Source organism: Myotis nattereri (genome assembly GCF_964212035.1).
Source record: "Myotis nattereri genome assembly, chromosome: 6".
In the NCBI taxonomy this organism is placed as follows: domain Eukaryota; kingdom Metazoa; phylum Chordata; class Mammalia; order Chiroptera; family Vespertilionidae; genus Myotis; species Myotis nattereri.
Window position 1 is genome coordinate 74,686,366 of NC_138081.1, and position 27,407 is coordinate 74,713,772.

The 27,407-nt window shown below is 41.8% G+C and overlaps 1 protein-coding gene across 1 annotated transcript in view; it reads right to left on the reverse strand.

The window, feature by feature from the left end:
- The window catches only part of ARFGEF3 (ARFGEF family member 3), a 126,818-nt gene that overhangs the window by 85,002 nt on the left and 14,409 nt on the right, over positions 1-27,407 (reverse strand). The window contains exons 3-4 of the mRNA XM_081094574.1: positions 7,686-7,767; positions 4,428-4,559 (exon numbers count right to left, since the gene is read on the reverse strand). Coding sequence (XP_080950700.1) covers positions 4,428-4,559; positions 7,686-7,767 — 214 coding nt within the window. The remainder of the gene's footprint in view (positions 1-4,427; positions 4,560-7,685; positions 7,768-27,407) is intronic.

Genomic DNA, 27,407 nt, shown 5'->3' on the forward strand with positions numbered 1-27,407 from the left:
CTTGGGGGGGAAATAGTACGAATTTTATCAATGTGTATACAAAGTAGAAAACACTATCTTCAATTTTCGGAGCAGGAAGAGGGAGGGCTGTTGGGGAACCACTTTCTTAGCAAAACCACCTATTTTCGATGCTTCTGCAATAACCAAAGAAATGTGTTTGTAATCATGACAGATCAACCTCTAACAATTGCACATTGAAATTAAACATTTTTCATCAAACACTGGATTGTTCTTTAATACTAGAGATCGCTGCAAATCTTTAATGTGTCTCAATAGACTTAGCTTTAGACTAAGAATGGATTTCTCCTTGTTATGAGAAGGCAAGACAATTTAGTCATTTTTCACCCTCAAACTTGGCTAATGATCATTCCTCCCCTAAGACACTCTAGAACAGGGGTGGGCAAACTTTTTGACTCGAGGGCCACAATGGGTTCTTAAACTGGACCGGAGGGCCGGAACAAAAGCATGGATGGAGTGTTTGTGTGAACTAATATAAATTCAAAGTAAACATCATTACATAAAAGGGTATGGTCTTTTTTTTTTTTTTTTTTTAGTTTTATTCATTTCAAATGGGCCGGATCCGGCCCACGGGCCGTAGTTTGCCCACGGCTGCTCTAGAAGACCAAATGCCCAGAGTTAAAAGGCCAAAATATGAGACTCTGCCATTAAAATATTATTGAGAAGGCATGCAGAAATGTTCCTCCATTGGCCTCTTTCTTACTCCCAGACCAAGGCATGGACTGCAAAGCTGGTACATAATTTAAAAGTACTCTGTCCTCTCCACTGTAAGACCAGAGTTCTACATGGACAACCTAAAGCTTAGGTCTACCAGTTCTACAGATAGTAAGCTTTTCCCCCATGAATCATTCACCTTTATATTTTCTGTAGACATCTGGTTGGCTTTGGTACAAAATATGAAAACATGTCAATGGTAAATGACATTTTCTTTCCCTTCCCCTAACTTATAATCTCAATTTCTCCTCCCCTCCCCTCCCCTCTTCTCTCCCCTCCTCTGCGCACACGCACACACACACTCACACTCAAACAGAACCATCATCTACTTTGGTGGGAAAATTACTATGATCCTTTCTTCATACTTGAATCTAGCTAATTGAACTAGTAAGTAAATACAATGTTATAATGTCATGGGAGGGTACAGAAAACACACGGGACTTCAAGTCACTCTAGCTTTGCCCCTTGTTAGTCTGTGACATAACTTTTCTATTCAATCAACTTTAAAATGTCTTGCAGATAGAGTAAGAAGGCAATGTAACCCACTCTTTAAGAACACAGGCTTGACCTCAGGCTGAATTACAGTTCAAGTACTGGCTCCATCATTTAACTAGGTGTGTGATCTGAGTATGAATGTCAAGTACTTAGCAGAGTTTCTGATGCATAATAAACGCTAAATAATCAGCTCCTGTCATTTCTCCTTTGAAAATTGTAAAGCCTTCCACCAATATTCATTTATATTATCCAAAGATGCACGTAAAATAAGATGTCCAATAACAAAACATTCATCAAATGCTTTCTCAGTATTCCATATCATATATTGCCTTATCTACAAAGCTGGCCTGCCCTTCCCAGATTGCATTCTCTCATCTCTGACACGCTTACAGAGGCAGAAGGCCAGCCGTAATTCCCTGCAGTCTTTGAAGACTCAGCCAGTTGTATCAGTAATAACCTCATTAAAGGTTATCCATCAGAAAGAAGGGGGGGAACGTCCCAACAGATCTACTATCTGGCCCAGCAATTCCACTTTTGAGTATTTATCCAAAGATAATGAAAACACTATTTTGAAAAGATCTATGCACTCCTGTGTTCACTGCAGCATTATTTACAACAGCCAAGATATGGAAGCAACCTAGGTGTCCACTGATAGACAAATGGATCAAGATGTGGTATATACACACACAATAGACTATTACACAGCCAGAAAAAGAGAATGAAATCTTGCCATTTGCAACAACATGGATGGACCCAGAGTGTATTATGCCAAGTGAAATAAATCAGACAAAGACAAATACTGTATAATTTTACTTATATATGGAATCAAAATAAACAAAAAATAAAACAAAATAGAAACAGACTCATAGAAACATAGACCTAACTGATGGTTGCCATAGGGAGTGGGGAAATGGGTGAAAAAGGTGAAAGGGACTATAGTCAATAATATGGTGATTAGATTGCACAGTGACAGATGAGTACTAGGATTAGTGGGGAGATCACCTTGCAGGGTATAAAAATGTCTAATCACTATGTTGTACACCTGAAACTAAGATAACTAACATAGTATTGTGTACCAGCTAGAGTTAAATAAAAAATACATTTTTCCAATTCTAATGTTGAACTAGTTAAAAATAACAGCATGCAACAAAAGCCCTTATCTTTCTAGGCATTTTGGAAATCTACTTGTGAAGAATGGCAGCCCAGATTGTTGTTTTTCTTTTCTGACAATGTCTGATTTCTTTCCAGACATTAATTACAAGTACCACGGTCTATTGTGATGTCATTAAAAAGTCCATTAAGATGGCTTTCCAGGATTTCCAGGAGAGTTAACATGTGTCAACTCCTGTGCTCAGCAAAGCTGGCAGAAGGCACTGCTGAACTGTTATTTTTTAAAGCAAGTACAGTTTTTCAAAACAGGTGTTACTGTGGACATGACCATGAAGCATCCTGCTTCTCCACAGCTCCTACAAAAACAGGTACTTTCTCATTTTAACTTTTAATACATATGTCTGTCCTCTACAAAAAGTTATATGCCTGGGAGATTTTCCAGATAATATGAAATCTGTGAGGCGTGTCTATCAGTATGACACCAGAGCTCAGCCTCCAGTACTTTGAGACTTAATAGTAGATGAAGGATTCAGCAGACTAGACTTGGAAGTAGTAAAAGCAATTAACACGGCAGCTGGCCTTGCTTCTCCCCCCCAATAGTGGCCAAGGGGGTAGTAGAGAAATAAAACAAATCTAGAGGTGGTTATGCTTCGGTTCCTATGATTGCACAACTGACAAACATATGCCATCGGACAGGAAAAACCTGTATATTCCCGAAGCAAAGGGAGTTAAAGACAAATAAGCTTCTCAAGGCCTTCCAGCTCAGAGTTTCCCAATGTTTACTGTGTACAGGACTATTCTTAGACCCACCACTAAGATTCTGACTCAGCAGCAGTAGGTAGCTGTAGCAGTAGGTAAAAGTAGGAAGAGTAGTGGTAATATTTAACACTTTGAAAGCACTTGCTTTATGCCAGATACTGTGCTGAGTTCTTCACAAATATCACTCTCCTTAATCCTCACAACAATCCTATTAGGTAGTTGCTACTATTACCCCCATTTTACAGATGAGAAGATCAAGCTAGAGTGGTTAGGGAATCTGTCCAAGGAAATGAATCTGCTAGGAAATGAATGAGGATTCAAACCTAGCTAGATAGGCTGGCTTTGGAGTCTGAGCTCTTCATTAATCACTACACTAAACCACCCACCACAGGGTTAGGGTGAGTCCCAGGGCATTAAGAAAATGCCATGACTGAAACCAAGCTTTTCTTTTCTGAGCAGAGAAACTGAAGCCCAGAGACGTGAATCTCTTATCCAAGACAAAAATCCCTCAGTGCACTTCCAGGAAGAAATCAACCATTCTATGCCGCCAGCTATTCTTAAACATTCCTCTAGGGAGAAAACGGGCAGAGACATTATTGAAAGCCAGTCTGTTGGTTCCAGCTCTGACCAGGGCGCTCTTCTGGGAAAGATTTCTATCCTTTCCTGCCCAACTCACTCTTCACTCCCAGGATATGACATACTGCAGAGTCAGTGTAAGGGGCTCCCAACCATGGTGATTTTCAAGGAAGGGAAAAGGGAGAGATGTCAACCGCCACTCCCCCCCACCCCCTCAGCAATAGAGATGATAGCTGGAATGTGGGAGATTAAGGTCACATAATTTGAGCATGGAGAAAAAAGATGTGATTCTGATATGGTTCCAAATTATGGTCTTCTTCCCCTAAAAACTGACTATTCTAAGACCTTAGTGAATGTTGAAACAGCATTAGAACTCTGCTTTGTTTTAACATAGACAGGCAGGCAGGATACCCAAAATGATCGGATCTGTCCCAAGCTAGAACTGCTCACATACATGCTCTCAAAAAGTGATAAATACATTTTCTAACATTTGACATGCATGAGTGGGCCAAAAATCTTACAGATGTACTGAAATCATACCTTTTCACTTAGGTGTCCTTTCTGTTCAATAATCAAGGTTACTCCGGGGGACCATAAGCAAGGATAATAACCATATATTATTCCAAGCAAAGGGTGAGCTAGCATGACCAATATGCAGAGGCATTTCCCAGAAAACAGTAAGAGCTGGGGGGCTAGGGGGAGTCAGAGTTTGTTCCTGTGCCAATGACGCAGACTGGTAGCCACATCAAACCAACCTTCATCACTTCCACCTGCAGGTCTTCGTGGAGGGACGGTGTCACTTTCACGGCGTTCAGGATCTGATTAAGCAGCTGCTTCTCATCGGAGTCTGTTTCCATGGATACAAACCTTTCCTCTGACAGAAGCTTCTGTAAAGAGGCACAAGGCAGTGATCACAGATAGGCTCTTTCCTGCTGCCTTACTCTGTTGTAGCTTAGTACGTACGGAGGATAATTCTTCTTAGGAGGCATGAAGCTGGAGGCAATTAGGAAAGAACTCCTGCTCCAGATGCCATTGCAAAGAAAACAACACATCAAACCTTTGGTGAAGTTTTTTGGCAAAGTCTTCTTCCTGCTATTAGATAAATCATTATATATTTCACCAAGTGAAATTCTAACATGGTGGGCACAAAGGTTATTTGGGTGATGGGGGGGAGCATGCCTGTGTCAAGGGAAATGAAACCTCATAACAGTCATGCACACACACACTCTTTCTGAATGGAGCTTGGTCACAGGAAAGGAGTCCTGTAGACAACAAGTTCCTTTTCTCAGATGTTTACTTTTTCACTTACGACTGTGAACTATCCCCAAACCCAACTGCCTACAGCTTCTGCTCACTTATCCTTCCCCGGATTCACACGGATTAGGCTTGTGAAGTATCCGAAATCAGCTGTGACGTCCACCTAAGCCTTTTCTCCTCCATACCGTCAATGGCATAGTTTCACAGGTGCTCTCGGGCTTGACATGTGGCCTCCAGTGTGAAGGACCTCATGAGTGGCCTGACATGAAAGGTAAGTGCACCGCAAGGTAAACTGTGGACTGTGGGTCAATATGGTGTATCAATGTAGGCTCCTCTTTGGTTAAAAAAAAAAAAAAAAAGAATCCTGAATCATGTTGGTGAGTGGTGTTGACAATGGGAAGGCTATGCATGTGTGGGACAGAGGTACATGGAATTCCCTGAACCTTCCTCACAATTTTATTGTAAATCAAAAACTGCTCTAATAATAAAGCCTTTTAAAAATAAAAAATAAAAAGATGGCAGAAAATAAGGGAAAGAAATGAGGTCTTTGGTGGCACCACTGAGCTGGTGCACCAAACCTAAAACGACCCATCTCTAGAATTCTAGTTATGTAAAATAATTAAATGTGTTTATTGCAAACAAACAAACAGTAACTCATAGCTTTAATCACATTCTCAGATCAAATTAGCTGTAAGTCACGGCATATTCTGTGCTGACTCACACTTGTGAATGAGAACCCCTAATTCACAAGGACTGAAAGTAAGCTGTTCTCCCCCATTCTGTCCTGGGGCGGTGGGTCTGTGAGACGCAGTTAAGGACTTTCTATTAATCCCCGTTCTATCTGCCCTTGGCCAATTCAGTGTAGAGTCACTGCTGTGAAGAGCTTTTGGCTTCTGATTGTCCAGAGCAATGACTCCCTCTTTTAGCTGAATGCCGATCAGAACAGAACAAAGATGGTGAACTTTCTTCCCAGAACTCTCTGACATGTTTGCCTGTATTATCTCAAAAGAGATTTTTCACTATTATCTAGTGCACGCAGGGCAGCCCAGAGTTAAAGTTAATGTATGAACCTCTTATTAACTACAGTGATAAAGACTGGGAAGCCCAAAAATATTGCCTGAAGTTAATCGGAGGTAACAAGGAATGGTAAGAGAAAGCTCCTTGCCCACCAGGTCACTGATGTTATCATAATTAAGTAAACCCTTGAAATCACAGTCCCCTAACTTAGAGTGTTGGAGGGTTAAAAAAATAGTAACTAAATGGAAAATCTATACAATACTTGAGAAAAAAAAAACATCAGTGGCAGGTTAAAACAACCTTCCATTCATTTTTGGTTGGCCCAATTACCTGGGAGAAGAGCAAAGATTTAAATAACATTATGGATGATGTTTAAAAATGTCTAATGCTGTTATATAATAAAACATACTTTATCTAATCCAGTGGGGGAGAGAGTAAGGAAAGGTATTAGGGACCTCTTTGAACTTAGAGAGCTAACAATGAAATTGTACATACGGATGTGAAAAGACATCCCACAAATGCTGCTGATCCATGGCCCTGCTGAATAAACCCCTGCAGGCTTGAACTTCACAGTGCTTGTCACTTAGAAACCAAACCACTTAAAAAGTCAGTGCATTGCCAAAACCGGTTTGGCTCAGTGGGTAGAGCATCGGCCTGCAGACTGAAAGGTCCCAGGTTCAATTCCGGTCAAGGGCATGTACCTGGGTTGCGGGCACATCCCCAGTAGGAGATGTGCAGGAGGCAGCTGATCGATGTTTCTCTCTCATCGATGTTTCTAACTCTCTATCTCTCTCCCTTCCTCTCTGTAAAAAATCAATAAAAATATATTTTTTTTAAAAAAAAAAGTCAGTGCATTTATATAGCCATCTCTCTTGCACTCTTGCAATGGCTCTATTATGTAATGTGTAAAACACAAATGAACAAGTGCTCAGAGAAGGAAATGTTCTCAAACAATCTAACTTTTCCTATTAGACCAATTTTTTTTTTCTTCTCAATCTTACTCTGAAAACAAAACACATTATCCCATTTGCCAACCTAACTGTAGAGTAGGAAACAAAACAAAATGTGTCAGGTTTACCATCAATTTTCATCCACAGAACCACAGACATTGAGTGTATACAAGATTTGAGTTGATATGGAACCTGGGGTGTCTCTCTTGGGATCCCTTACTCTCCTAAAAGTTGGACATTACATAATATATTTCACTTTTGGCCCTACCCGGTTTTACTCAGTGGATACAGTGTCAACCTGCAGACTGAATGATTGTAGGTTCGATTCCGGTCAAGGGCATGTACCTTGGTTGCAGGCTCGATCCCCAGCCCCAGTCGGGGTGTGTGTGGGAGGCAACCAATTGATGTGTTCCTCTCTTCCTGCCTCTCCCCCTCCCTTCTACTTTCTCTGAAAAAAAATAACAAATAAAAAAAATCAATGAAAAACATATCCTCTGGAGAGGATTAACAAAAAATAAATTTAAAAAAATTCACTTTTGTGTGGTGTAGCTGAGTCCTCATGAATCAGTGTGTGAGGACAAAGGCTCAATAAGATAATGTTGTATACAAAGAAATGTTGACAAATATTTTTAAAAATCTTGTTATCCTCTCTTGTTATTACCTAGTTCAATCAAATGTCTGTCTGGGTCTTTAAACAGCTAGTATTTAAAATATTAACTATTTGCTCTTTCCATGCCAATGCGGCCTGTCAATTTCTGTCGTCCCCAATGCACTCAGTGCTAGCCATACCTGTATTCCTGCCAAGGCATGTTGGGCCAGCTTCACATTCTTGGATTCCAAAGCCAACTGGAGAGGCAGGAGGCATTTCTCCCTGGCAAACACACAAATAAGGACATGTGAGCCCAGCAAAGTTGGCAGTCAAGTGTTAGGAGCCTTATGGACACCCCCATCCCTCAAATGCTGCCTCACACACATACAAAAACTATAACCAACCATGAAAATGCACATGGGCTTAAAAAACAAAACAAAACAGGACAAAACGCTGTACAGCAATGATAGCATAGCAGCAGCTTGCCTTCCTAGCATGGCTCCAGGAAGAGCAAACACAAGGACTCTCAAACAACTGTTTTGGTGCATCAATATTACCTGATGGGGCTCTCACTAGTCCATGAACAGGCCTTGCTCTTTCCCAAATAGCTTTTACCAGTACACCTGGGATGAACAACTCTAGAAAGCACCATTGATACAGATTTCTATGACTTGCTCATTCTTCTCCCTCACCCAGGAAGTGACTGCACCACCACCATTAACTTGCTTCATCAATATAAATTAAAATTCTATTAATTTTTCAATTTCTCTCCCAAGTCAGTAATCATTTGTAATTTTTAAAATTTTCTCTTTAGTCTCTGGTAAGGGGTATATATGAATATTCTGATGGGTTCTTAATAAACACATTTCTAAGACAGAAATACAAATTAATCATCAGTAGCCTTGACCAATGAGAAGTACCTGGTGTCATGGAAGAAACAAACAAAATACATGAAGAGCTACTTGGATATTTTAAAGCTTAAAAAAAGATAACTGGCCCTGGCTGGGTGCCTCAGTTGGTTGGAGCATTGTCCCAAATACCAAAAAGTTTGTGGGTTAGATTCCCAGTCAGGACACATTCCTAGGTTGCTTGTTCGATCCCCAGTCAGGGCATATAAAGAAGTCAACCAATCGATGCTTCTCTCTCACATACATGTTTCTTTTTCTCTCTCCGTCCCCTCTCTCTAAAAGCAATAAAAACATATCCTCGGGGGAGGATTAAAAATAAGTAACTGGACACTAAAACATGCCAGCAACAAACCAAAAGGACTACAAAGAGAAACACATCTGCTGGAAGCAATCATTCTAAATAATTAAACAACAGACCAAGAATTTTAATCAACCCGCTATTTCCCCATAGAGTTACACTGGCACAACAAATGAAACATGACTTAATTCCACCAGGTTCTTCTATCCCCACTTAAAACAGAGCAGGCCCATTATTATGCTTTCTATTTTCACCATAGACTGAAAGGGTCATTGACTTTACAGTGTGACAGCCACAGGGTAAGACCACAGGATTTCATCTGTGGAGAAATAAGGGCCACTGTTGTTGAACACACTGAGACAGAAGTTAATTATAGCTCTGATTCCTTCCTGTCCACTCTGCAGCTCTGCTGCTTTTCCACGGAATCCTCCGTCGGCAGCTCCGTGACACAATAAAGTGAGCGTCACAGGCACTCCCTACTGCTGGTCACAAAGACAGAACAAAAACAGGCTCCATCATGAAGAGCATTCAGCCTCCTAATCCTTCTCCCCTCCCCCTCACTAACTGGATGTTACAATACCCATTTTTATGTGACCACTGATTAGATACATGCTTTGACAGATGGATAAATTACCCAACTGTGTTATTTCCAGTTGGGTGGCCAAAACTGTGTCTCTGTTATTGTTATCGTCAGCTTGTAACACTGCTATGTAGTCAGTTAAAGCAGAATAGCTGATTTTTCCCATTTTGTTTCTTTTATGTAATCATAACCAGTTTATAAGCTTGGAAAAATTAATTGGAAGGGTGAAGTCGAATGAGAAGAAGAAATAATGCGCAGATGGAACACTAACAGAAGAACTACAGAACTTCGTCTGTAACCCCTTGAAACAGTAACAATTTCCATCAGAATTAATTCACTGTGAAACAACTTTCATCTCAAATTTAGAGTCAGACCTGCCAATGAGGGCACAGTGCCAGCGAGCAAGCGTGCAGGCCCAAAGCTCTCACAGTCTCATAGGGAGCAGGAACGTCTATGCTGGGTGGCTCTGTGCTGAAAATGCACAAATATTACCTATTACTCACCAAGGGCACCAAACAAGAGTGGAAGCCACACCCAGCAGCAACAAGGACACTCCTGGGAATGCCGACCCTGCCGACCCTTGGGAAGCAGCATGATATCTGCATATAAACAGGTGCTTACCCGTGTTGCTCTGCCATCTGCAGGATTAGTCCTTGAAATCCTCATCCACTATCTCACCTACTTATTTACCCATCCACAGGATTGACACTGCAGACCTGAGCCAGGTTGTGGACAATCGCCAGGACTGCCAGGTTGCACCATGATTCCAGGGGGCATCACCGAATTGCTCCCCGTGCCAGTCACAGTCACTGGGCAGGACTGGAAGATGTAACTGGTTCAGCTAGGCTTTGGCTGAGTTAAAAGGTAGCAGTGTTTAGTGGGAAGCAGTGTTTAGAGGGGCTGTGGAATCACACAGACCTGGAGTCAAACCCTAACCATGTATACAAATTGTGTAATCCCAGTCACATTGTTAAACTCTGTTGGTCTTAGCTTTTCAATACATAAAAAGGGCATCTTAAGACCAATCCTGCAGAGTTATGGTAAGGAGTACAGATAATATATATCCAGGGTTTTGGCAAACTTTTCCCAGAAAGAGGCAGATAATAAATATTTTAGGCTTTGCAGTCCATATGGTTTCTGTCCTAACTAACCTACTCTGCCACAGCACAAAAGCAATCATAGCTGATACATAAATCAATGAACGTGTCTGTGTTTCAACAAAATTTTATTTATAAGAATAGACAACAGACCAGATTTGGGCTACTGGATTTGCTCAGCCCTGATACAGACAAAGGTCCAGCAGAGATGATAACTTTCAGCACAAGAAGAAGCAGATCTACTCTTGCCATAATATTCAGAAAGATTGTGCAAAGGACATGGGGCTAACTGTCCTGGGAGGGTTGTCTTAGCAAAACCAATCATCGCATCAAGATCCCTCTTAGAAAATAAGTGCTTTGAGGAAGCAGTCTGAGAGATTTCATCTGGGCACTAAACCAAGGCACTTGCTCCACCCACCCAACCAGCCATTCAACCAACATTTGAGTGCCTACTGTGTGCAAAACATGATGGGTGCTCAGGAAGATCTGGCAAGGAATAAGGCAGAACAGATAGTTTCTTTCATCTTATTCACGAGATGAAAGAGAGAAAAAAGAAAATTAACATTTATCATTTCTCTACTTAGTCTACCTGTCACTATAATCTTTTTAAATTTTAAATTCTTTATTGTTTAAAGTATTACATAAGTCTCCTTTCCCCCCCATTTCCTCTCCCCAGCCCAGGACATGCCCTCACCCCCCTACTGTCTGTGTCCATTGGTTATACTCATATGCATGCATACAAGTCCTTTGGTTGATCTCTTACCGCCCCACCCACCCTCGCCTCCCCTGCCTTCCCTCTTAGATTGGACAGTCTGTTCGATGCTTCTATGACTCTGGCTCTATTTTTGTTCATCCGTTTATGTTGTTGATTATATTCCACACATGAGTGAGATAATGTGATGTTTATCTTTCTCCGACTGGCTTATTTTGCTTAGCATAAACCTATAGGCATTCTGAACCTTGTTTTACAGTTCAGAAAATGGAGGTCAGAAAGGTTTCACAGCCTCTCTGGTCACGCCAAGGCCACACAGCTAAAATCCATTGGAAACAATTCAAACCCAAATCCATCTGACACCCAAGACCAAATTCCTTCCAACACTCTTTGGTCTCAAAAGATCAGAGCAAAGCTAGAACATACTTGTTTCTTAAACTTTTTTGGATCATAAACACACAAAAATCTGGCAAAAGACCATTTTCCTAGGAAATAATTTCAGGGGATTCACATCTTCCTACCCCCCCACCCCCAAACTCCCAACTCCACATCGATCCTATGTTAATATCCCCTGCTCTCAGGGCATAGGCCCCTGCCCAAGTTGGCAGAATCTTCAGTGTCTGCCTCAGAAAAGGCGGCCCTGTTCCCTGAGCTTGGGGGTCTGGTAGGATGGGCATAGCTTTGTGTGAGTGCCTATGTGGTGTAGGAGGTGAGAGGGATGCTCACTCTCCTCGGGATCCAAGGCCTCTCATCCCCTCAGACCCAGCAGTCCCAGATCAGCATCACACGCCTCAGATCCCGACTCCGACAGGAAAGGAATGAAGCTCACAGGGCACAACTGATATTGCTGCAGGCTCTGTGACACCATAAAAATCATGCTGCCTACTTGCTGGGGTCCAGCCCCAGCAGGTCCAGGGGTCCCCAAAGGTGTGGACGGAGTCGGCGAAGAAGGAATGACACGGAGACAGCGTTCAGTTGATCAGCAGCCTAGCCAGGATCTCTAGCCAAGTTCTGGTCAGGATCTCCAGTGAAGTTCTGGTTAGGATCTCCAGCCAGGTTCTGTGTCCATGTTCTCTTGCTAGGTTCTCCAGCCAGGTTCTCCAGGTTCTCCAGCCAGGTTCTGTAGCCATGTTCCCTCGCTAGGTTCTCCAGCCAGGTTCTGTCCAGGTTCTCCAGCCAGGTTCAGTCACCAGGTTCTAGTCAGATTCTTTTGCCATGTTCTATCCAGGTTCTGTAGCCAGGTTCTGTCTCTAGGTTCTTCAGTCAGGTTCTGCCTCTAGGTTCTGTGGCCAGTTTCTGTCCAGGATCTTTTGCCATGTTCTCTCCAGCGAAGTTCTTCTGTCTCTAGGTTCTGTGTAGGTTCTGTGTCTAGGTTCTGTGGCCAGTTTCTGTCCAGGATCTTTTGCCATGTTCTCTCTCTAGGTTCTGTCTCTAGGTTCTGTATCCAGTTTCTGTCCAGGATCTTTTGTCATGTTCTCTCCAGCGAAGTTCTTCTGTGTCTAGGTTCTGTGTAGGTTCTGTGTCTAGGTTCTGTGTCTCTTGGTTCTGTCTTCTAAGTTCTGTCTTCTGTTTTCTTGTTACATCTGTATTTATACCAGTTGATTCCAATCCTATCAATCTCTATTCCAAAGGTTAGGGCATTTCTTATCTCTATTCGAGGGAGTAAAGATTATGTAGCTTAAGCATGATTGTTCGTAGTTAAAGTGATTAACTACCCGCCTGGCACTTAGTTAAGGGGTTTTATTCCCTCCCTAACTTCAGGGGAAAATCCCTACCTGGGGAAACAACCTTTCTCAGAGAGGTGACCTTGGTTAAAACACATAGTGCCAAGAAGGTGAGCAAACATATTAAGAACAGTATGCCATATATGCCAGGTCCCTTGAAACAGCAAGGATGGACCGGCTCCCGGCACCTACTTTCTTGAAGGTGATTTTAATAGAAAAGAATAGCAGGGCCTGGTAACTGGGTCTCAGAATGAAATGTATAATGAAGATGCAACGTGGTACACACTCAGTGCCCTTTACACATACTGTATTAGAATAAACCTTTTTTTGATCTTTCTAGATGCTGCCTCATTGGGAACAGGGGATACCAAAAACCAATATTCAATTACATTAAGCAACTGTTTCTTATGCACAGGCATGTGCAAATCCACTCGTGCCTAATTAAATAAAAAGGCAGTGGCCCCAGGTTTCGTGTCCTGACATGCTGCTATGTCTTAAAGCAGAATAATTAGCAAGGCTGTATATGCACGAGGGAGACATCATCCTGAGACTCGGTGTCTGGTCACGTCAAGGAGAAGGAGCCGATTTCCTTAACTGCATTATCACGGTTCACAGACCAGCTTTATTGGGCTGGAAGATAACAATGGACAAAGGGAAATTAAAATAGATGAACAGGGGAAACATTAGGCTTTATCAAAAATTACCTATTCAATACGTGCACAAGCATGAACCTCAAGTAAAACCAAATGCATTCCCGAATGTTAGGCTGACTCCCTTTTGACGCACCTCATAGGAAGGAGCCCGAAGGCACCTTAGATTTCTAAGGTCTGCTTCCACTCTCCAATTCTAGGATTCTACCATCTAAGCCATTTATTCAGTAACTGGATTCCTTTACATCATAACCATGGCTCTGGTTGAAAACCGGTGGCTTCGATGTGCAAAGTACCATGTCCATACTTACTGTTCTATTGAACTATAACTTTTCAAAGTAGAGATTTGTTAACAAAGCAAAGAGATTGCCTGTCCAAGGTCACATGTCTGTAAATGACAGAGCTGTGATTTAAACTTAGACCGCCTGTCTTCAAAACCCATGATCTTCGGCCTCTGCCACAATATCTGTTACCACCAGACAGCTCCCCCCGCCTGCTGTCCCCAGGCCTATGGCACACTGCTTTCAAAAACAGCAATCCCAAGTGAAGTGCAGCATAGTGAATAGAGTCAATGATATTGTAGTAACTATGTAATTATGCCAGATGGGTATATAAATGTTTAATCACTATGTCATATGCCTGAAACTACTAAAATATTGTATGTCGACTGTAATTGAAAAATAAATTTTAAAAATAAGTAAATAAAACAGCAACCCAAATGTCCACCAGGTAAAAAGATTGGGGACAGGCATCAAACAAGTCATGTAAATGATCTTATTTTGAGTGGTCCTTCATGAAGCAATGCATTACATTTGACAGCTGGTATGCAGCTGGGAACATATAGGCAGTTTAGCAGGTGGGAAAAATGTGGCTCTGGAGACAGCTGCTGGGCTCAAGCTACAGCTATCACTGCTCCTGGTAGTCACGACCGTTCCTAATTTGAATACAGGAGGTTTTTGCCCCCTTGTTGTGACACTGCTGATGCTATGCACGCTTCTGAATACTGACGCTTTAACAGTTTGTATTAACATTGATGGATTTTCATTGACTAAGCTTTCCCAGAGCCACCCCAGAGTCCCAGTGATTGGAACTGAATTGGTTCCTTAGTTGATTTTCTCTGCAGTACAGTTAAAATATTTTCATTTCATTTCTATTTTCATAAAAATATTTTTATCAGTGTCAAGTCTTTTCTATTTCATAACAAAGATTAGAGTCATCCTTCAGGAACTGTTTTAGACCCTAGAGATACAGCTGTGAACATAATATCCCTATTCTCCTTCAGGCCTTCAAGATGTCTTAGCAAGCCTACTGCAATTATTAAGTTGAGCGAATGAAACTGCCATATTTGTAGATTGAAAAGGGTTGCCCATCAGCAATTTTATATGAGTCAATCTATTAAAAAGAATCCTAAATAATATAATGCAGTTATGTTCATATTTTCCCTCAAGATATAAACTTTTATTATCTATTATTTTATTATAAAATGCATGTATATACATAAAAAAGTCCAAACAGTACAAAGGGACATACAGCAATGAAAATCAATTAGGGCACAATTTAAGAAAGAGCTGGGTTGAATGTTGATGATGGGTATTTGCAGACAATGGCATGACAGAGCTCTTCTTTTTTATACTTCCTATTTGTATCAATTTTTATATAATAACTCTAGAGAGTATCAGCATAATCTGAAGAAAATATATTTTAAAGCTACAAAGCCATTGGCTCCTCACAAAAATAGTCATCAATTGTGTTTCCTTCTGCTCATCTCAAAAAGGTGAGTGAATTTGCATGCCTACAGACAAAATATTTAATATGAAACTCATTTTCTTCCATTTCTTGCTGGTACTTACATTGATAATCTGTGTATTCCTCACAGCTATTATACCAGCTGTTCTTTTCCATAAAGAAAACCAACCTTCAATTACATTATGAACCTCACTATTCTAATAGATATTTTTGTAACAAATGGACAACTACTGGCAAGTAAGTTTACCAATCATCTTGAAAAATTTTAAATACTATCTAGATGTTCTTTTCTATTTGAAAATAAGGTGCGAAAAATAGAAAGTAACAAATACAAAAATATTTTGTTACATTATCACAGGAGAATGGTTTTTCTATTTTAAAGTTTTCACCTAATATTCTTGCAATATTTAAAAAAGCAAAATACTATTAGTCAAGAAAATAATTTATAAAGAAGAGTAAATTTTTACTCATTTTGAAAACTTTTTCCAGATTTACTGACTTATAATTGACATATAGCATTGTATAAGTTCAAAGTGTACAACGTGATGATTTCATATATGCAATATTGCAAAATGAGTACCATAATAAGCTTAGTCAATATCTATCATCTCACAGTTATATTTTTTCTTGTGATGAGAATTTTTAAGATCAACTCTCTTAGTAACTTTCAAACATACAATACGATATTAAGCATAGTCACTAGGTTGTACATCCCCAGAACTTATTTATCTTTGAAAAAAATTAAAGATGGACCCCTTCATCACAAGAAGCTAAAAGGGGAAGGGAAAGGCATCCAGGAAAATTAACCAAAGTAATAAAAAAATTTTAAACTTCCATCTGTCTTATGTTCTCCTCCAAAACAATGCAGCACATGAAAGCCAGCAGAATAACCCCCACTTCTCTCAGAATAAATTTGCTTCTGTCTGAACAGCAAACTCAGATATAAAATGTGCAGGTCCATAGATCCCAGAAAATATAAGAGTCTGTGTCCTTCTCTCTTTTATTGACTTTTTATTTACAGCAATAAAACATCAAGCATTAAATTGTCAAATTTAGCCCAAGATATAAAAGCTAAGCATCAGGCTAGTCTGAATACATGGACAGGTTCCCCCTTAAAGCCTAATCCTCAGTGCTGAGATAAACTGTACTGTTCAAGGCTAACAATCATTCATCAGACACATGCTCATGTCCTCTCTACTTACACATCATCCATCTTTACAAACACCACCCTCCTTCATGCTTCTGCTTGACCCTACTAGCATTTTTAGAACCCCTCCTGGTAGGGTTAGAGCCTCCCCACCCCCATAACACAGGATACAGTGGTTGGTTATGCAGGTGATTAGGAATATTGATAAATAACTACAGAGGAAAATTTATTAACCCTCCTTGGTTCACAATCAACTGAGAATGAATGTCCTTGTGAAATCCTCTACCAAACAAGCAAACTACCCTACTAGTATTCCAATGGCTTACTAAACTTAAAACCAAGAGCACACCTTCAAGGAGGAGATCTCCAGGATTTTATGCCAATTTCTGACCAACTTTGGTAGAATCATAACTGTTAATGAGGAAGATGTTAACATTAGTTTCTTTTTCTTATGGTACATTAATTTGATGAGATTTTTTAATGGGCCCTTAAAATGTTTTTTAAAAACTCTTCATGAAAAAAAAAATTATATCATAGTAAGTGAAATTAACAAGTTACAAAATGTTAATACCATGTGACCTAATTTTCATTGCATACACTCAGAAGAAAAGAAACCAAATATTAAGATTTATTATCTCCAGGTGATCTGACTTTTACAGCCAACTTTAGGAGATAGAGTTCAGACATTTCTGAGTTAGTGCTGGGCCTTCCCCTCTTTCGGTCTCAATCTCCTCATCTACAAAGTAAGGATGTAATGACACCAACCACATAGTTCAAGTAATATGGCATTGTCAACAATTATATTTTCTAGGCTTTTTAATTTTCTACAGAAAGAACGTACTCACTTCACAATGTAAAACATTACTTTGTTTCTCAGAGGGTTATCATTTGTGTATTTTCTTATTTTTCTCTTATTTTCTGAATATATTTTAAAACTTGTATATCATAGGCCAAATTATACTTTTCAGATCTCTATCTTTCAGAACTCACAAAAATTAACCTGAGATGGATTAAAGACTTAAATGTAAGACCTGACACTATAAAACTCCTAGAAGAAAGCATAGGGAAAGCTCCCTGATATTGGCCTTGTGATGGTTTTTAAATATGACAAAGCACAGGCAACAAAAGCAAAAATAAACAAGCTGGGACTGTATCAAACTTAAAAGGCTGGCACAACAGAATAATCAACAAAATGAAAAAGCAACCTACCGAATGGGAGGAATTATTTTCAAACCTTACGTCTGATAGAGGTTAATATACAAAATATAGGGTGCCTCCCCCCAAAATGTATACAAACACTTTGAATAATTATAAAGGCAGTGTTTATTAAAAATACATTTCATTTTCAAAACTAGCTACCAGCTGTTAAAGTATGCATACATTTTTTGGAGATACACTGTAAATAAGGAACTCATAAAACTCCATAGCAAAAAACACACAAATAATCTAATAAAAAGTGGGCAAAGGCCCTGAATAGATATTTTTCCAAAGAAGATATCCAAATGGCCAATGGGTACATTAAAAAAAGGTGTTCAACATCACTAATCATTGTGAAAATGCAAATAAAAACTACAACGAGATATCACCTCACATCTGTTTGGGTGGCTATTTTCAAAACACTAAAGGCCCGGTGCACAAAAATTTGTGCACTCGGGAGGGGGGGGGGACCCTCAGCCCGGCCTGTGCCCTCTCACAGTGTGGGACCCCTTGGGGGATGACCACCTGCTGGCTTAGGCCTGCTCCCCAGGGGATTGGGCCTAAGCTGGCAATCAGACATCCCTCTGGCAGCCTGGGAGCCCTCGGGGGATGGCCACTTGCCAGAGGGGAGCAGGCCTAAGCTGCAGTTGGACATCCTTAGTGCTGCTGAGGCGGAAGAGGCTCCCACCACCACCACTGTACTGTGGGAGCGCACTGACCACCATGGGGCAGCTCCTGCATTGAGCGTCTGCCCCCTGGTGGTCAGTGTGTGTCATAGTGACCAGTCATCCCAAGTCGTTCTGCTGTCAGGGTCAGTTTGCATATTATTCTTTTATTATATAGGATAGAGGCCTGGCGCATGGGTGGGGGCCGGCTGGTTTGCCCTGAAGGGTGTCCCGGATCAGAGTGGGGGTCCCAGTGGGGTGCCTGGCCAGCCTGGGCAAGGGGCTGATGGCCATTTGCAGCTGGTCACACCCCCTTCAGGGTGGGGGTCCCCACTGGGGTGCCTGGCCAGCCTGGGTGAGGGGCTGATGGCTGTTTGCAGGCTGGTCAAGCCCCCCCCCCCCACAGTGGGGACCCTCATCCCATGGAGGTTTGGCCAGCCTGGGTGAGAGGCTGATGGCTGTTTTCAGGCTGGCCACACCCCCTTTAAGGTGGGGGTCCCCACTGGGGTGCCTGGCCAGTCTGGGTGAGGGGCTGAGGGCCGTTTTCAGGCTGACCAACCCCCCCCCCCCCCCCGGCGATGGAAGCTCCCAGCCTCTCCTTTTTTTCTTTTTATTCTGGGATTTATTTATTTTCTATAATTGAAACTTTGTAGCATTGAGAGGAGCTCAGAGCTGGCCAGGGAGGGCGGGAGGGAAGCTTGGCTTACTCCATCGCCAGGGACAACCAAGCCTCCTGCTCGCTCCAGCTCCGTGGCCACGGCAGGCTGATAGCAGGTATCTGGGGTTTATTTATCTTCTATAATTGAAACTTTGTTGCTTTGAGTGGAGCTCAGAGCCGGCCGCGCAGACAGGAAGTTTAGCTTCCTCCATCATTGGGGCAACCAAGCCTCCTGCTTGCTCCAGCTCTGTGGCTGCCGGCCGCCATCTTGGTTGGGTTAATTTGCATACAGTCGCTCTGATTGGTTGGTGGGCATGGCTTAAGGCATAGCGAAGGTATGGTCAATTTGCATGTTTGTCTTTTATTAGTGTAGATGAGAGAAGTTTTGGCAAGGATGTAGAGAAGAGGGAACCCTTGTGCACTGTTGGTGGGAATGTAAATTGGCATAGTCATGAAAAACAGTATAGAGGTTCCTCAAATAATTAAATATAGCAATCCCATTTCTGGGTATATACACAAAAGAAACAAAATCAGTATCTCAAAAAATATCTATATTCCCATGTTTATCACAGCATTATTTACAATAGCCAAGTTATGGAAACAAACTAAGTGCCCATTAAAAGATGAATGGGCAAAGAAGATGTGATATCTATCTATCTATCTATCTATCTATCTATCTATCTATCTCCCTATCTAGTTGATAGGTAGATTTACAATGCAATATTATTCAGCCATCACTTGCAACAACATCGAGGAATTCAGAAAACATTATGCTAAATGAAATAAGCCAGAGGCAGAAAGACAATACTGCATAATCTCACTCATATGTGGAATCTAAAAAAGTAAAAAACATAGAAAGAGAGAGTAGAATAATGGTTGCCAGAGGCCGGTAACTCTTAGTACAACCTTTCAGTTATCAGAATAAGTCATAGGAATGCATTTTATAGCATGGTGACTACAGTTAATAATACTGTATTGTATACTTAAAATTTGCTAAGGGAATAGATCTTAAGTGTTCTCACCACACATGAAAAAAATCTATGTGAGTTAAGTTACTGGTGGAAATCATTTTACAATGTATATATCAAATCATCACACTGTACACCTTAATTATGTACAATTTTCTTTGTGAATTATAACTCAATAAGCCTGAGGGAGAGAAGAACCCTGTTTATAGTCAAGTTTCAGTATCCAATCTGTCCTCTGTCAAGAACTCAGCAATTCTTTCTCCAGGGGCATCAAAAATCACTTTCAGGCATCCATGTATAGAGATCACTCCCCTTAAGCAATTCATTTTGGCAGTATGCATCAGATAGACAACAATGATGTAAAATTTTATTTCCCCATAAACAGCAACTTTTCCCAGCAGAAATACATTTGTGGTGTTTCAATGACTGAGTATCCCAATAGATTCTGCATTCGAAGCACATTTTAAAAACACACCTTGGGTGAAAGCCAAAAAGGTTGCTTCGTTCCTTATGTGCTGTCTGCTTTAAACATATTACAGAATCTGAATTTCTCTCTGCCAGCCTGAAGAGTCAGATGAATAAGATCTACATTAATCTGCTACTCAATCGCCTCAGGTCTGGTACTATCTGGTGTGAAGAGAAGACTGTTTCTCAGGAGAAGTTGAGTTTGGAAGGTTGGATTTGTGACTGAGCACTAGTTACCCTTCAGCCTGTTTTAAACTGCCTCAGAACCCAGTCACCCTGCAGGCGGTTGTACTTGTCACAATACATCAGCAACAGGCTGCTTTATGCCACTGGAGGTAATATCAAATCCATACATAAAACCACATGACACTCCTAAATGAAACATGGGCTGGAAAACAATATGCCCAGTGTTTTTTATGCACCAAAGAGAAAGAACAGTTGAGGACTATTCTCTTAGACACTTCGTGGGATGATTAAAGACTAAAAGATGGTAAAAGTCAGACAGTAAAAGCTGCCTGACAACAATCCAGTCCAGGGCATGAAATGGGACAGCAAAGGCCTGAGAGATTTGACCAGAAGGGCAGATTCTCCGTCTCATGGGTGTTATCATAAATCGGCCCGATGTTATTATTCTCTGCATTCATATCCATCCGAGACTACAAAAAGCAAATGCACCCGGCCAGCGTAGCTCAGTGGTTGAGCATTGACCTATGAACCAGGAAGTCATGGTTCAATTCCAGGTCAAGGCACATGCCCAGGTTGCAGGCTTGATCCCTAGTGTGGGACCTGCAGGAGGCAGCCAATCAATGATTCTCTCTCATGACTGATGTTTCTACCTCTCTCTGTTCTCTCTAATATATGGCTAATATGCTAAGTGTCCAACCGTCCGACCGGTCGCTATGACATGCACTGACCACCAGGGGGCATACACTCAATGCAGGAGTTGTGATGCGCACTGGCCATTTACAGAAAAACAGCACCACGGACCTGGCGCCTATAAAGCAACACTTGGCTTCCCCCAAGTGGGACACAGGCCCTGCCACCACCCCAGAACAACACCTCACCAAATGGCAGCCAATGCTGCCGAGATCCCATTGTACAAAATGCGGTCCACAGCCCAGCCCAGAAACAGTTGCTGTGGGCACCAGGTAATGAATTCACGTAGCAACACCCGGCTTCCTCTCCCTAGCGACTAGCCTCCTTGCAGTTCGTGAATCCGAGGCCCCGGAGAATCGGGGAACATGATTTGCTCTATAGCCAGGTGGAAACATTTTACACTTTAACCAAATATCTGTGAAACGTTTTCAGGCCTTATCTCATTTGATCCTCACAGAAGTCCTGCAGTTAGGTAGATAGGAGACTTGGTGGAATCCTATTTTCATTAGCCAGAAAATGGAGATTTAGAAAACTTAGAAACTTGACCCAACTAAAAAGAAGTAAGAAATGGTGGACTTTGAAAATGACTTCAGGTTTTCTCACTGCGCAGAACATTGTCAAACACTGCTGCAGTTAAATATTTTACCTTTGTTCTCCCTGCCTAATCTACAATAATAACCTGCTTCATGTTGATATTTACTGCTGTGTTACTGACAATTACCTTAAAGAGAAGTTGGGGTGCTTCACTGGGCTGGAAAAAGGTTAGCTAAATCAGAAAGCAGGTCTAATTAAGCAAGTTTATCTATATATATAAAGCTCTCTCTGGCGCCAATCACATGCATGTGTTTCAATCTGTCATTGTCGATCGTGAATTTGGTTGGCACTTCTATTATAGACAAAGGGCAAATAGTGATATTAAAATATTTCTTCTAATTAATTTCAATGAGCACGAATTTGTGCACTGGGTCACTAGTGTGTGTGTGTGTGTGTGTGTGTAATTAATTTCTTTTCAATGAGCACGAATTTGTGCACTGGGCCACTAGTGTGTGTGTGTGTGTGTGTGTGTGTGTGTGTGTGTGAGAAAGAGTAAATGCAACACAGCCATTTTGCAACAGGCTTGGTTGTAAATGGCCTGAATCCAGAGACTTCAGGAGTTTGCAAAAGTACATGTGTGGGTGCCCACAAAAAATCAGTGATAACAAGCTAAGATCCTGGAGGCTGATGAAAATGTTCACTTGGAAGACAGGGAAATTTGTCAATAAAGGTATCAAGTATTCAAGCATTTGAAACACTGTAATTGTAATTCTGCTATAATTTATCAGTAAAACCCCACTACACAGATACTTCTAGAGATAAAGAAAACTGTCTCTTCCTCTACAGGGTAAAAAAAAAAGGAAAACCCACTCTTTTTCTATCCTAACATCCATGGGAGAGGTTCTTATACTGCAGAAAATGGAGTTTTGACTGTCACCTAAACACTCTTTTGGCTACACAGATGCCTTGTTTCCAGGGTGACACGACACCCTGGTCACATCGGGGTGCTTTTCCCAACGTGTGAGAAAGCACCGAGGCACTCTCAGTCCCAGCCGGGGAGGCAGGAACACACTGTGCGGGATCAAGATGACCAGGAACGCTGAGGCTGAACGCAGGGACTTGGTCAAAGCAACATGGGAAATGAAAGTACTCAAGTTTGTGGGGGCTTACTCATCCCCACTACTCACAGCCACTTTAGGTTGCTGTCCTCTCTCTCTCTGGAGACACAGAGGGACCCAGCATCCTGATGCAGGCTGGGCTCTACCCAGTCGTTCCTGGAAATCCAGAGCCACCCTTGCTGGGTGCCAAGGCGGCTGGGCCTGCCCAACTGAAAGCTCAGGGCGCCTGAGCATGGAGACGCCCACTCTGGATAAGTGTGACAGCAAGAAGGGAAGATCATGGTGTCACAGATGGCACTGGGTCTATTAAGAGAACTCTGGCCCAACTTAGAAGTCTGTGGTTTCGTCTTGGCCAACAAATAAAGGGTGCAACCCTGGGCATGTAAGTTACTTAGCTCTCTCTGGAGTGTAGTTTCTACTCACAAGATGCTAAGAAGCTTCTATTTTCCCTAGATACTTGAAAGGATGGGCAGGATATACTGAGTAGGCATATTAAAGAGCTTTGAAAGCAATCAGTTCATAGAAATATGAGGGAGGTGCAGTGAGAAGAGCAGTAGAGTCTGAGGGGATGAGCCCTCTTGTCCTGGCTCAGATGCTTGTGGTCTCCAGAAGTCTCAGCTGTCTTCCCTGCAGGATGGGGGTCTCTCTAGCACCTCTTCGAATTCTAACAGCCTCTACTTTGAAATGGGTGGCTAGCAGTCTTAGCAGCCTTCTTAGTAGCAACTAGGTTCCAGCTTCGTTTTAGCTGATAGTGTGCAGGAAGCCGCCCATTGTCTTCACTAGCAGAGAGTGCAAACAAGGATCCCGGAATGCTGGTGAACCTTGAACCCATGGCAAGGGCCAGAGTTATGCACTGATTGTCTAGTCCAGACAATGGGGGCTCAAGCTATTTCCTCATCAAATAGTCTCAGAGTAAATCCTTCTAATATTTACTGACCTTTAAGATAGTCTGTCTGTTACTGCAATTAGAGCTAGATGTGTATCCAAAGTTGAATAAAAGGTTGGCGAGGCTTGGGCACCAGTGGAAGTCCTTCCCCTTGAGTTGGGCTTGCCCGCCTGGCCCCCAATATTTCCAAATTATTTCTTGTCTCGTCTCTTTCATTTGTGTGCGGCCCCTCTTCCAGATCCTGAACCCTGAGCCACATGGGACGTAGGAGAACATTCACAATAGTGTGGGCAGCCTCAAGGGATAGATCAAGATTGGTCCAAGTCTTTCCCGACAATCCTGTTTCCTGCTTTTCCAGCCTCTCTTGTGGCTCTCGAAAAACATTTGCTTTCTTGATCAAAGGGACCAGATTTGTTTAGGGGGCACTGCCCTTCTGCCTTTTGTCTTTCTGCCTCCTGTCTTGAATGGGGATGTGATGACTGGAGCTGAAACAGCCATTATGTGGTAGGAAGCGTCAAAAATAATGGAAGGCTAACAGAACCCTGGACATACCAGTGCCTACCTCCTGACTGCCTACTAACGAGAACATTAAGCCTTATCTTATTTAAACCACTATTCGGCTCTCTGTAACTTACAGCTGGGTGCATTCCTAACCTATTCACCCTGTTAAATCTTATTTCTAGAAAAGAACCAACATTCAAGTAATGAAATATGGGACTTCTGCCCCAATACATTTCCCAAAGGTGAAAGCTGAAATGAAGGAATAGGGACAACAATAATTCCCACTCTAACACATGTAAAAGACAGGTGGGTATTCAGCAAATATGCATTAAAGACACAGAATATATTCATCGAAAACAATTTTCAACTCAGGTCTGTGTTTGAAATTCTATCACAGATTAGCAGTGTAACTTTAAGCAAATGATTTTTATCACTCTGGCCTGAGTTTTCCTATCATTAAAATATAAATTATGTTAGTACCCTATTGCACTTATTGTAAAATTTAATAAGACCATGCATGAAGTCATTAGTAAAATTCCTGGCACAGATCAATGCTCTATATTTGGTAGCCCTCACTACTAAGGAGCCGGTGTATTACACCAGAGGCCCTGGGCATAAGGACCATGGAGTTTAGAGTTGCAGGTGGGGTTAAAGTTCCAGGGGTGGGCAAACTTTTTGACTCGAGGGCCACAATGGGTTCTTAAACTGGACCGGATGGAGTGTTTTGTGTGAACTAATATAAATTCAAAGTAAACATCATTACATAAAAGGGTACGGTCTTTTTTTTTCTCAATAGTTTTATTCATTGCAAACGGGCCGGATCCGGCCCGCGGGCCGTAGTTTGCCCACGGCTGGGTTAAACACACAAGTCAATCAGTTATTTATGGCAGCAGGACAAGGCCACAACATGCGCCTGTGTGCCCAGGGTGTGGGAGAGAATGCCAAAGCCCCATTTCCAGGAGCCCACACCTTGTGAATGCCACAGATGTCTTAGCTCTCCTCTCTTCTTATTTCACTGAGAGTTACCAAATACAGTGGGGCCTTGACTTACGAGTTCAATTCGTTCCGAGACCGAGTTCGTTAAGGAGCTCGTTAACTCAAATTACTCTCTCAACTCAATGCAAAAAATCAGCTGAGAGACAACTGGTATCTCAAAAATCTCGTTAGTCGGGACACTCGTAAGTCAAGGCCCCACTGTACTTAATGCAGAATTCCCTTGCCTTATCTTGCAGAAGAAATAAAGACAATGAAAGGGCCAAACGACAGCCAGACAAGAGGCATAGGACCTCACCAATAAATCTTCAGGTTTGTTTGGCTGCCACATTCACCTGGGTTACCCTCCCTCCCCGAGACCCTGAGGACTCACGTGGATTCCTTTCGGGAGAGCACATCAGTAAGGGTGCTTTTAGCTGCAAATGACAGGAAATCCAACTCCCCTAAGTGGCTTAAACAAGGAGATAGGCTGGTTCCAGGTTTAGGCCAAGAACTCAGGTCCTTTCCATCGTTCTGCTGACCCAACCTGTATGGTGTCAGCACTACTCCCTGGCTGGCTCCCCTCACAGCTACAAAATAGTTGTCACCCCTCTAACCATTATTTGAATGTGTTAAGTTTCAAAGGAAGGAGAACTTCCCTGCACAAACTGAGAAAGCATCCCTCTCACATTCCATTCAGAAACATACGCCTGATGCAGGATAAGCCCAGGCCACACAGCCATGCCCTTAATGGGGCAGCCCCCCCTGAAGCTCCGGGTTGATAATAAAGGCAGATGCTGATACCCAATAGGTCCTGTTAGGGTTATGGGTGGTTGGATGTTGAGCAGGAAACCAAAGGTTTCTGTTGTAGAGGAAAATGATCAAAGGTCCAAAACATTTACAAATACCAACAATTACCTCCTAAACTCAAGGAGGTAACTCTGGTTAATGACAAAACAAAAGCGTTACAAAAGAGGCCAGCTAGAGAAAAGTGTTGAGTCTGTAAGTGAAAATGGAAGAATCCCTTGACAGAGCGGCATTCGATTTCAGTTCCCTCCTTTCAGATGCCAGCATTTATTTTAAAGAACCTTTACAACTGCCACCTTGAAGTGTTCCAGACCCTGCTGCTCAGGCTCATTTGTTCGATTCCCAAGGACCAATCAGGCCTCTCTGTATTCCTAGGAATCACAAATAACACTCTTAAATCCAGATTCTTCTCTGCTCCTTAGTTCTCAGAACCTTTCTCCTATGTAAACTCACTCTGAAACTCAACACTGAGGGGGGTAAAAAACAACCTTCAATCACAATGCAAAGCACCAGAACACTATGAGCTATCTGATCAGTGACATTTCTCTTATGATTTGTTGCACGTTCTGCAAAGTACCATCCCCATTATGTGGTATCTTAGTAATGTTCATAGGACCCCAGTAAGAAGTACATTATTTGCAGGACTATTATAGGGCTATTTCCATAGCAAGGGGGTGGTTGAAGCATAACATGACCCAGTTCCACAGGCCTGCAACCGGGAGAATGGAGAGCCACCTCCATCTCAGCATAGCAGCACGACTACTGTGTGGGCCTTAGGGTTTGGGAGCCCAAGGCAAGGCCGGGAGAAGGCAGGGCTGAGGGCGGCTCCTGTTATCAGGTTAGAGGAAGACCTGCTGACTCTTAAGAGTTGAGATTCTGGCATTTAAATGGTGAAGAAATGGTTCTCAAAGTATAACCTAAATACCTGAGATCCATGAAGTCAAAACTATTTTCATTCTTAATCTTTCAGGAGTAGACAGTGGAGTTTATTTAAAAAGAATACCCACAAGTATTTCAAAAGGCAATTAAAATCCCCTTCCCATTTTAAACCACTGAATCTATCGAGGCTGGATGTTCTCTACCTACTTCAACCAAAGCAGCAGACTGTAGGGGACTGATGGGGAAGCAGAGCTGAGAACCCAGCTGTTTCCTATGAAGCCACACCATAGAGATTGGAAAAAACACACACAAACAAAACAGTAAAATTCTAAGTTGTTTTGTTTTGAAAGTAGTTGCTTTTCATTAAAAAGTCATTTATATGAGCATGCAATAAGCGTATTGGTTTTAATAAATTAATAACTATTAGTAATTTTCTATTTTAACATCTAATATGGTAACTATAATTTAAACAATGTAAAGCTCTCTGAAATCCTTAGTCATTTTGAAAAGTGTAAAAGGCCTTGAGAGCCAAAT